At 43.9% G+C, this 12,321-nt stretch overlaps 1 protein-coding gene across 2 annotated transcripts in view; it reads right to left on the reverse strand.

Moving 5' to 3' along the window:
• Nucleotides 1-624: 624 nt before the first annotated feature.
• LOC114899782 (neuroblastoma breakpoint family member 6-like protein) overlaps nt 625-12,321 on the reverse strand; it is a 14,627-nt gene continuing 2,930 nt past the window's right edge. For both annotated transcript variants that reach the window (XM_029230840.1, XM_029230839.1), the window contains exons 4-7: nt 10,328-10,563; nt 6,275-6,326; nt 5,242-5,405; nt 625-1,079 (exon numbers count right to left, since the gene is read on the reverse strand). In XM_029230840.1, coding sequence (XP_029086673.1) covers nt 1,069-1,079; nt 5,242-5,405; nt 6,275-6,326; nt 10,328-10,563 — 463 coding nt within the window. In that variant the 3' untranslated portion in view covers nt 625-1,068. The remainder of the gene's footprint in view (nt 1,080-5,241; nt 5,406-6,274; nt 6,327-10,327; nt 10,564-12,321) is intronic.

Genomic DNA, 12,321 nt, shown 5'->3' on the forward strand with positions numbered 1-12,321 from the left:
CTTCTAACCCAGAAGTCTGGTAAGTTGGAGGCTACTTTATATGTTTCAAAGCTTCTGAATGAGATGTCCTGAAGTTATATTTGATAGCAAAAGACAGACAGAGGGTACGAGGAATTTATTTTTAGAAAAAAAAATCCAAATGAGAGTGGAGATATTTGAAAGCTACCAGTTCCATCTAGGTATGTTATCTCTCTCTCTGTGGGCCCTAAACAGAGACCTCTAGGATGGAACTTTTGTTAGAGTGTATCGGAAATACAACAGTGAACAGTAAGCTCTCAGGATCCTTCTCTGGCAGAGATTCTATCACTGTGTCCTTGGGTCCCCCGTTAGGTGGATATGTACGAGACCGCGGCTCTGCTTACAGATGCCCAACTGTGGGGGCAGAACTTTTTGTCTGAGTATCTTGGTTCCCAGAGGGTGAGACACAATGAATATTTTCTTTGTAATAGCAGGTGTACAATAATATTTAATTTTGGAATGAAATGATGCACTCAGACCTGGTTTCTATCACTCTGGGGTATAAATGCAGTGGGCACTTTAAAGTTTGAGTTTCCTGCTTTAAGCTGAAGAAAGAAAGCTTTATAATTTTGATTTGCACAAAAAGATGATAGCCAACAGAATGTATATAAAATAGACTCTATTCTAGGATCTTTATAAACCCCCAACCTTCAAGGAAAAAGGACATGTGCTGAAGAGCTCATGAATGGTCTGCAGCGACACTATTCTGGCTTATTCTTCACCCAAATCCTTGCCATTTTCTTCCAGCTGCTGCTGACTCCAGTTATCCACAGGATGGGGGTGGGAAGGAAAAAGGGTTAGGGCTTCTCAAGATTATCTGAGAATCTAGGTATTGGTGTTCCTTAGGCAGTTATCACATTTGCAGGCTGAAGGGCTGTGATTTCTGTAATCAAACTATCCATTTGGAGTAAAAGTCTGGAGTGGCTGTGAAATCTTGCTCTTCCTTTCAGATTTGGAATTTTGCTTGTTTTGTTGTTTTTCTCATCAATTGGGGAAATGTTTGTGACTATGCTTTGTTGAAATAAGACGGAACGTTTCATAGTTCCAGCATTAGTTGTTACCTGAAACAGAAAACGGAAACAAAAACTGAGAATTTTCTATCAGGTTCTGCTGATACCAAACTGAGGTTTGATTGAGAGCTAAGAGAGGAAAGAGTCCACGTGCCACCTGAATGCAGTTGAGTGGATAAGCTATGGCGGTAAGCCTACAGTCTGTAAAGAGAAAGTTGTGCTAGCAGATTAGAGGGAAAGTCCTCTGAAAGATACTGTCTGCACTGTGGTGTGGAACTTAGGCCCCCACCAGCTCAAAATACTGATAGCCCTGCTCAAAGCTGCTGCACCTTTAAGCAGCTTTTAGCTTTAAGCAGCTTTTAGCTAGATCCCTACCACCTCCTCCTCAGTATCAGTTTACTCTCCATTCTACTCTTGTGGAGAAAAATGAAGGCCTTTCACACCTCTCAGGAGAGATGTGCCTAGCTTCAAGCATGCACATTCAGAAACAGGAAAGAGAGGATATTTTGAATGGAAATCTGGCTCCTAAATCCATGTCCGATTCCTTTTAAATAGGAGGGTGGTGCCAAGGGAACAGCCCTGGAATGTGAAACCAGGAGGCTCTCAGACACCACCTGTGTAATGTAATTTATAATAAGAAATGTATATTTGGTCTTCATCTCTGTTTCTGGCATAGAGCTCCTAAAACCCTTGGAATTTCCTAAGTGATGGAGGGATAAAGGTTATTGTGTTATGTTAATGAGGTAACTTTTGGAAAGCAAGGAATGTGGGGGGCTTGTTGCCAGGAAGGTCCACCTTGTGATTAGAGGGTTGGAATTTCCAGTCCCAGCTCCTCACCTCCTGGGAGGGTTTTTAGTGTTGTGAGAGCTTCCGGGTTAGTGAACACATGGAGGTGCTGGGAGAGTGGCTTGCTCTGAGAGGGCGTGGAAGCTCCACACCCTTCCCCACTGCCTTGCCCTATGCATCACTTCCATTTGCTGTTCCTGAGTTATATCCTTTGATAATAAACCAGTAATCTATTGATAGTAAGTAAAATGTTTCTCTGAGTTCTGTGAGAAACAATTCTAGGAAATTAATTGAACCTGAGGAGTGGGTGGTGCTATCCTCTGATTTCTAGCCAGTCAGTCAGAAGTACAGGTAACAACATGGGCTTTCAACTGCCCTCAGAAATGGACAGGGTATGGGGGTGTGAGGCAGGCCTGAAGGCCTGAATGCTTAACCCTTAACCTGTGGAAGGGGAAATCTCCCTTACCACGTTGGAATTGGTACCAGAACCTATATACCATTCAGGTACAGTTCCTTTGCCCATGAGGAAACAGTAGGTCAAGAGGTTAAGTAGTAACTAAAGCCACATGACCTGTAAATTGAGAAACCTGGGACTGGAATCCAGGCTTCAATAATAGGGTGAATTTTGTAACTAAGTGGTGGATTTCCCAGAGCTACTCATTCCTGGAGCCTGGAGTCTTGGGGACCTGTAGAGGGAGCACCTTTCTAGGTTGAAAAAACTATGAGAATTCTCGGTTGTGAAATAGTTTTGGTCTCCCCATCATCTTTTGTTTCGATACCCAGATGTGGCAAGAGAAAAGAGTGATCTGAGAGTGATCTCACCCTGTGGGTTTTGACCACTTAACTCTGGAATATGACTCAGGTGAGCCAGAAGGCTCTGATTTTCTTTCCTGATGTCTGTTTTCATTGTACAGCTGGGCAGTGGACTCCAAGACCTGCCTGTAGAAGTGAGAAGTGCATCCTGTTCCAGGAAATAATCACAGTTTAGACAAGTTACATACATTTGCTTAAGAGGATGCTCTCTGCAGTTCCTTGTCCTGTGCTTCTGTCTCGGCTCAGAACAAAATTGGCACTCAAGGGTTGGGACTGCAGCGTGATGGGGCAGAAGCTTAACTTTCACATGGCCCTTAACAAATGCCAGAATGTTCATACGTATTATCACACCTAGCGGCTGCAATTAGAAAGAAACCTTTGGTGTGGGAAGGGGCCAGGTCACTGTCCCAGCACAAGACTGTGGAATGATGGCCTCTGTGTGAATGCAATCTAAGAGGAGGATGTGGGAACAAGAACCACCTTGGGGACCATGAAGAGTGACCACGACAAAAGGGAGGGGGTGAGCATGGCAGCCGTGGAGACCCTCACTCTGCTGGAAAAAGAGCTCAGAAACCTGAGTTCTGCTGAATGACGATCACACAAGAGGAGAAGAGCAGAAAGTATACAGCACAGGAGTCACAAGAATGGCTTTGGAGGTCAGACAGCTCTAGGATGGAGGCATAGCTCAGCCTTGGGGCAAATCTATCAGATTTTACTTACTTAAATCTACTTACCTATCAAGTAAGATTAATAGGACCTGCCCCATCTGCCTAGCTGGGCCATTTATAAGAAGTAAGTGAAGTAAGGTATATCAAAGCTCTTGAAGTCTGTGAAGCCCTGCACAGGAGACTGGTCCTTAGAGAGATACACATGGCCAGAAGGAGGCAAACTTGGGCCTCCCCTACCATTTCTTTGGTCAGGAATGCTGAGATGATGTTCCAACTTTTCTGGAAGGCTGGCATTGATGAAAAGGATTTCCTTCAGGTGCTGGCACAGGTTCTGGATCTCATCTACTGCAGCCATTCCCCCAGGACACGGAATGATGTAGAAGGTGGAAAATCCTTATCAGTAATGGGGTGGCTGGGGCCTCTCAGCAAGATCCCTGCCTTTCACCATTCTTCTGCCAATTCATCTTCTCATCAGGGAACACCAGGTAGCTTCCTTTAAGAGCCCTTAGGCTTTCAAACAAAGCGTGGCTCAGGGCCAAGCTCACTCCATACAGCCACCTCCTACACAAGGATCTGGGAAGTATAAGGGAGGTTGACACAAGGTGGGAAAACACTGAAGGCCTCTGAGTAGGTCTTGTCTAGCACTGGGAAAGGAGTGGCCCCCTCTTCAGTATGACTTTGTGGGTACTAGGAAGGTATTCCTCTCTCCTAAATACCTCTCCCATCTGATTTATGACTGAACATCTTTAAGAGATGGCAAAGACCTCCGTCTGCACCACAGGGTGAAATGGGAAGCAGGAGTGAAGATACCTTTGTAAGGGAATGGACTGAGTAACAAAAGACACGTACTTATACCCATCTCTGGCAAAAAGACAAAACCTGATGTGGTTTATATCACTATGAAAAACTCAGTTAACAGTGAGCAAATTAAGATAGTTTCTTTCTCATGCCTAGAAGAGAATATAAAATGTATTGTCCTCTAAAAATCCAAACTTTTGTCCCCAAAGGAAAGTCATTCAAGTAGGGGAAAGGAGATGAAAGTTGAGGTCTTAGTGTGCACACATACACCAATGAGTCTGTTAACCCAGGGCCTCTTACTCATGGAGGAGCTTCACTGGCTAGTTTGGGTGGGTTTTTTGGAAAGGGGCATGCTAGTGGCATTGCTGCTAGATTCAGCCATTTCTCTAGTAGATAATGCCAGTTGTTGGTTTAGATTAGAATACTGCACTGAGACTAAACCCACAAACAAACAAAAATAACCCCACCAAATCTTGTGTTGCACAAAGAATGGGAACCCTGGCCATTTACCCAAGTGTTGCCAAGATCAGAGCCTTGGCCTTAGGGACACCACTGATATTCTAGTACTAAGATGGAACCTCATGGGGAGACAAGCCACCTGAGGGGAGATGGACACTGGTGCTTGAACTCAGGAACCATGATAAGTGGGCCCCAAATATGGGCAAGACTGCCAATATTCTTGGACAGCTAGAAAAGCCTAAGGGACACCGTTCCGGAACTATAAATAGCAAGAACAATTCAGAAAAGCTAAGATGCTTCATCTTAAAGAAGGAAGTTTATTAGAGAGATTCCGTGCATGTGTTGAAGGGTGGCAGAGAGTTTGCCATTATCCCTTCACTCTGCGCTCTGGTTTGCCTGGGGTTCCTCAGCTTGCATATGCCAGTGGGGGACAGAGGGACGGAGGTGAGGAGTGGACCAGGAACAATGCAAATGACCAGACTCACCAAGGAGTAAGTTTTTGTACTTAAACCTTGGACCCAGAACTGTGTTCAGCCTAATCACTTTTTCAAAGTTAGTTTTTAGGGACTGCCTGCAGAGATGATCTCAATCAGCGTAGACAGAGGTGGTGAGCATGTAAAAGCTACCAGAGCTTTATTATTCAGTCTTCTGGTTTTTGGGGGTTATTCTCTTTAACTGGGAGTACTCACTGGCTACATCCACAGCAGAGGTCGCCTCCTGCACATCACACACAAAGGCATTGCTGCTGGGAGGCTGGTGGGAGTCGTGGAGACTGGAATGAGTCAGATACCTTTCATCCAGTGAGTCCTCCAGGACTTCATTCACTTCTTCCTCCTGGAGCCCCCTGCTGAGCCTGGGTGGGGGATGGAGAGGAAGGAGGGTGGAGGGCAGGCAAGACAGGAGATTAAACTAAGGCAACCTGGAACCACAGCCTCACAGCTGGTCCTGATCTGAAGCTCATGGAAGAGGCACCAGAAACCAAAGGGGCCATCCTCTCAGAGAGAGAAAGCATAACAATCCACTTCTGACTGGGGTTATAGTGTGCCTGGAGTTGGGGTAGGAGAGAGAGCAGCAAGTGTTCAGTGTACTGACCTCATAACGCGGATGAGGAAGTAGACTCAACGACTCCTCTAAAATACACTCTGACACATCGAACACACAGAGACCTATAATATTGGCTTTAAAATGCTGTGGACAAATTTTATGTAATAGTATATGAAGGAGTCCATTGAATAATGGCTGCTGAGGCAATGTAACCTCCTAGGGCTCTTGCAGCTTTTAGACCTCTCTCTCTCTCTCTCTAAATGTTTGATATGATTGACTTTATTTTTCAAGATATTTCTGGCTATGAAACATCTGCCAACATATCTCAGGAAACTGTGCAGAAACCAGATAGGCATCTCACTTTAGCTTTTAACCATGCAGGTTTTTAGAAAATAGAAACCAGAGATCTCTGGCTGGTTTACCTTTAGGTCAGAATGACTCTAGTTAACCCAGCTTGAGGAATTACTAAGAAATGGTAACTAATACAAGAACTGCAAAGAGAACAGAAAACATGGATTAATAGGACGTATCATTGTATGATGAACGAATGAAATAGGTACAATCAGCAGTTTCTGGTTTCTCCTGGATCTGGGACCTTTGGCCTCTGGGTCTCTTGCTTCTGGAATCCTCCCTAGATTTCACCATTCCATTATCAGCCCTTTCATCATTCAGAGTTACCTGGGTGCCAGTGGTTCCTGTCTGTCTTCATCCTTCCTATCATGATGATTTCCTGTGAACCAAAAATAGAGACGGCTAGTAGGAAATTGAGCAGGTCCCATTTCATGCCTTACAAATACAAGGGCCTATCTGACAGAGCCATAATACCCTACATGTTTGTTTTTTTTGGGGGGGGTTACTTTATTTATTTATTTAGAATTTTAGAATTTTATTTATTTTTTTATACCTACATGTTTGTTCATAACGCTCTGAAAGAATTTTTCCAGGAGGGCTCAGGTCGTGTCTTTAGAGGAGTAGCCTGGCAGGCTTTCCTGAGCAACAATGAACACTGTTGCTGGTGTGGTGAATTGTCCCCATGATGCGTCCTGTTCCCCAGCACACAGGATACTTGCCCGGCTGTATTCTATACTTCTTCAGCTGTAACCTTCATTTCCCCCACAAGCTTGGTTGATGGACCATGGCTGTGAGTCCCATTATTCCTCTCACACAGACCCTGCAGCAGCCACTGAGGAGTAAATACTTTAGAAGAAACCACCTGTTTCTAAGCACCTGACTGGACCAGGGGACCTCTGCATGCTGATGACTGTAAAGAGAATCTTCCCTTCTTTTCTGTTTCTCTTTTTTTTTCTCTCCTGACCCTGCCCAGAGACCAGCCCAGTTGCAGAACCGTATTGTCGAGGCAGCTGAGCAGGGACCTTAACCACAAACGAGAATCTAGCTCTCTAGTCCAAAAGGGACCTCTCGTCTAAAAAGTGTGAAGAGTGTCACCTCTTTTTTTTTCTTTCTCAATTTTCTTGCCTCCTTGCTCTTAAAGTAGCCCCAGTCGTGTGGAACTGCAAGACAGTGAGACAGGAGAAACGACTGGGAGAACCCAATCTTTCTGAACAGAGGGACTTGGAAAAAGGACACTTGGGAACTGGAAAGTAGGGAAGAAATGCCAGAGAGGGGAGAGGCTGGAAAGCTGTCTACAAACTGTCAAAAATCCCAGGGCTCATCCCCAAACTGAACATGTGTGGAACAGACCCAAGGAATCATGGCAAAGGATTAGAGATCTGAATTACCATATAAAACACTAGCTAGTGCAAACTAAACCTAGTGACATAGTTGCTGGACTGACCCAAACAACACATCAAAGGCCCTGAACACTAAACTGACATTGGAACTACTGCCCATAGAAGGTGAGACAGAACTTGCAGTCTGAACCTAGAAGGGGTTGATTGCCCGCTAGGAAATAATTTTCAGAGGACTTTAACAGGACCCAGTGTCTCACAATATAATATTCAAAATGTCCACAGTACAATCTAAAAGTACTCAACATAATGAAAACATATAATCTGGGGGCTTCCCTGGTGGCGCAGTGGTTGAGAGTCTGCCTGCCGATGCGGGGGATGTGGGTTCGTGACCCGGTCCGGGAAGATCCCACATGCTGCGGAGCGGCTGGGCCCATGAGCCATGGCCGCTGAGCCTGCGCTTCCAGAGCCTGTGCTCCGCAACGGGAGAGGCCACAGCAGTGAGAGGCCCACGTACCTCTAAAAAAAAATATATATATATATATATATATAATCATCTCAACAGAGGAACGAAAAGCATTTGACAGAACTCAACATCAATTCAAAATAAAACTCTCAGCAAATAAGGAACAAAGAGGAACTTCCTTAAATAAGTTGAAAGGTTTATTCAGCTGTACCGTGCCTGCTCATGTTTGTGTTAGGAGACATAGTTTCTTCTCTGATGTCCGCAGTCGCCATCATAAGACAATAAGTAGAAGGTTTGTTTGTTCATTGAAATACGGATAAATAAAAGAAAACAAACAATAGCTCAACTTGATGAAAGGCACTATGATCATTAATTAGAAAACTCAATATTATTAAAAATGTCCATTCTCCTCAAACTTTTCATAGATTTAAAGCAATGACACTCAAAATCCCAACAGGATTTAAATAGATAATGACAAGCTGATTGTAAAATCTACATGGAAAGGCAAAGAACCTTGTTTTAGGCAAAGAGTTCTTAGATAGAACTACAAACTTATGATCCATAAGATGGACTTCATCAAAATTAAGAAATTCTTCTCTCTGAAACGGAGTTAAGAGAATGAAAAGATAAGCCACAGACCGCGAGAAAATATTGACAAATCAAATATCTGATAATGAATTGCATCCAGAAATATAAAGAACTCTCAAGACTCAATAATAAGAAAACAAACAACTCAACTTTAAAATGGATAAAATAGGTGAACACTCACTTTTCCAAAGATATTTGGATGGTCAATAGGCACATGAAAAGATCTTCAAAATCATTAGTCAATGGGCAAATGAAAATTAAAACCACAATGATAGGCAACCACACACCTATTAAAAGACAAAAAGCAAAAGAACAACCTGAAAATATCAAGAGCTGGTGTTGGGGAACAGTTGGAATGCTGACTCATCACTAGGGGGAGTGTGAAATGGTACAGCCACACTGGAAAACAGCTTGGCAGTTTCTTCGTGTGTGTGTGTGTGTGTGTGTGTGTGTGTGTGTGTGTGCGTGTGTGTTACCAAGAAACGTTTTTATTTTGCTTGCAGTACCTTTTTGTTAATTGCACAAAAGCATGTTTTGCTTTTGCCATTTAATCATTATCACACAATCCTATTCTGAAAGACAAATGTTAATTAAAAACGAAGGAGAAATGAAAATGCACAACCTGAATTACCTAGAAGGCAGTGTCTTATAAGTTAAACATACACTCACCCTATGACCCAGCAATCTCACTCCTAGATATTTACCCAAGTGAAGTGAAGTGAAAATGTATTCTCACACAAAAATCTGTATGTGAATCTTAACAGCTATTATTCATAATTGGCCCAAACTGTGGATGAATGGATAAACAAAAAGTGGTACGTCTCTATAAGGGAATAGTACTCAGCAATAATAAAGGAACAAACTACTGATACATTCTGGAGATGAAAAGTCTAAAGGGACAGAAAATAGACCCAGTGGTTGCCAGGGACTGGGTTTGGGGAAAATGGCTGACTACAAAGAGGCACAAGGGAACTTTTAGGAGTGATGGAACTATTCTACATCTTGATTGTGGTGGTGCTTTTATCACTGTATGCATTTTTCAAAACTCACAGAACTGATATTACAATGGGTCATTTTACTGTATGTCAATTATCCTTAAAAACCAAAACTGATTGGATGGCTGCTGCCTCCTGGTCCAAAAGCCTGTGATGAAGGAGGCAGTTGTAACAATGTGGCCTCCAGCCCCGTGTATTCTCCCCTGTACTCGCCCCCAGCCAGTCCTCACATTGTCATGGTCCCCAGAATGTGAGGTGAACAGCAGGTGGAGTGAAAGCACCTGACAGTCCTCTTCTTTTAAAATTGTAACCCGAGTGCCTGATATTATTACTGATTCCTGAGGCATCCACTTCAAAGACAGCTATCTCAAAGAATCACATGGGCAGCTACAGGACTAGATGAAGAAGCAGGCTGCCCCACCTCTGAAGTTTCTCTTGATTTAGAGATCCCTGGTTGATTTAGATAACTGGTGTTTGACCGCTTGTTTTTCTTTCCTGCACTTTAATTCCCCCTCTTCTGTTTTAAATTCACAAATAGTGAACCCACAAAACCCTAGGCACCCCAGCCTCAACCCAAATTAAACAGAACTACAGGCCTGTGCTGTCTCCCTCTCTACCCCTGACCTCACTGGGCGGCCCTGGGGGAGCCGTGTACCCTCCAGGAAGTGTGAGTAATACACCTCACGTTTCTCAAAGTTCCCTGATGGTTGTTGCTGAGGTGTATCTTGCAATCATAATAAGAACCACAAGGGTTGGTCCAGCCATAACACTGGCTCCAAAACGGGAAATGTCTGTGGGGGCTTCCTCGGGCCCAGGGGAGGACCCCCAGGTTTATCTAGCTGACAGCGTCACTATCCTTTGGCTGAGACTGGCACAAAACAGCAGGGCATCTGGCTAAAAAGTCACACTTAGAGTCGTGGAGGCATGGAATCTTATGTGAGGCTAGGGCCTTGGGAGGAGCTAAGGGTCCTCAGACACCTGTAAGCCAACTTACCAGTGGTGAGTTTGCTGGCAAGTCTCTCTGCCAGCTGGCTTCCTTGGGCCAGTAGCTCACAGAATCTCTGTCTCTGGTAGTAGGTAACGTCAGTGCTCCTGAGGAGACTCTCAAAAGACTTGACTGTGTCCTTTGCATGCTGCATGAAAAAATAACAGACACCTTTCCCTTCCTGTAGCTTCTGTCGTAAGTGGGTCAGTTCTCGGGCCTGAGCCTGAATTAGGGGATCATATCTCCTAGAGTGGGAAAGAAAAGTAAAAGTGAAAGTCATGAATGATAAGTTATGGGAATTTCAGCAGAGATATCTCTTAGATTACTCGTAAGAAATTCCCCATGTTGAATTCTTGCACAGCTTGTGAGCCTTGCCTGTGACAGAGGGAATGAGTAAAATAGCATTGGGTTTGTCTCTTTCTTTTTTATTAATTTTGCTTTAAAAAGAAGCCTTGCAGTTCCTCACTTCAGTCCACATCCATTTCAATGTCATATGCAACATCAAGCATTATGCAGAAAGTGTGTGTGGGCGGAAGTCAGGTACAGAAGTATTGGACAGGTACATCTGATACTAATTGAAAGGATGAAAAGAAAAATCAGTGAGAGGGTCAAGATGAAGAGCATTCCTTTGAATGACAAGAAGATAAGCCGTAATTAGTAAGGAGGCACGTAAGAGTAACAATTAAAATTCTGAGTATCAATTGCATTACTCTATGTGGGATTTCACAGTTTTCTAATTATTGTACAAATATTTCTCATAGATTCCAATCTAGAATGTGAGCTCTGTGAGGCTGGAGACAGGGCTGTGTTACCCAACTAAACAGTACACAGTAGCGTGTATACACCCAAGTAGGCAATCAGTTAATACGTAGAACCACGTAATCCTAATGCTAGAGTAGACATTGTCACCTACCCCATCTGATGCCTGAATCTCCTCACCACTAAGTGATCTTCTACAGATTGTCTTTCAAACTCTATTCCTTAGAGTTCCTATAAAGTGTCAGAGGAGGTAAAGGCAGAGACCAGGCAGAAACAGGGCTCCAGACCTAGGCCTCCTTCAATCAAATATCTCTGCTTTAGTGGGTCTTACACAATTGAGCTTCTCAGATTTCATTTTAACCAAGGTTAAAAGACGTCTCAAATGCCACAATCTACCCTATGTTTGAAACTCTCTAAGGATGGGCAATGCTGGTCCTTGCAAATTAATAATTCATTTTGTAGGCAACAGCTGCTCAATTATCTATCTACTCAATGCCCCTCCCAGTTAACACTCCACATTGTCTGATACTTAGAAAAAAAAAAATCAAAGTTGGGGAGGAGAAACATTATTATCATGAAAGGTACTTCGGAAAACTGGCAATTAGGAGTGTCTGCTTGCCAGCCATGGCCAAGCCCCGGGCCTGTCAAGAGTAGAGGTCCTCGCAGTCCCCAGGCTGCGACCACCCCAGGGGCCTAGTCTTACAGAGGCCCAGCCCTGAGGCTGCATAATCTGGGGCAGCCACCATCAAGAAGCCCCTCTCAGGGGTCAGCACTCCTTTGCGAGCATGGATTCCTTAAGTCAGGACTGCATAACTAATAAAAACCAAATCTGGGCTTCCCTGGTGGCGCAGTGGTTGAGAGTCCGCCTGCCGATGCAGGGGACGCGGGTTCGTGCCCCGGTCTGGGAAGATCCCACATGCCGCGCAGCGGCTGGGCCCGTGAGCCATGGCCACTGAGCCTGTGCGTCCGGGGCCTGTGCTCCGCAATGGGAGAGGCCACAACAGTGAGAGGCCCGCGTACCGCAAAAATTAATTAATTAATTAATTAATTTTTTCAAAAACCAAATCTAATATTAAAAAAAGATGACAATCACCACACTTATAAAAAGTAAGAACAAGTATAATAATTACAGCAAATATTTGTTGAGAGCTTGCATTTTATCTTCATAACTCTCTGAGGTAGACACTGTTCGTATTTCCATTTTACAGATGAGGTAGCTGAGGTAACTCAGACACTGGAAAGTT

This window comes from Monodon monoceros, unplaced genomic scaffold (assembly GCF_005190385.1).
Source record: "Monodon monoceros isolate NGI ecotype Baffin Bay Population unplaced genomic scaffold, NGI_Narwhal_1 Super_Scaffold_18, whole genome shotgun sequence".
Classification (NCBI taxonomy): domain Eukaryota; kingdom Metazoa; phylum Chordata; class Mammalia; order Artiodactyla; family Monodontidae; genus Monodon; species Monodon monoceros.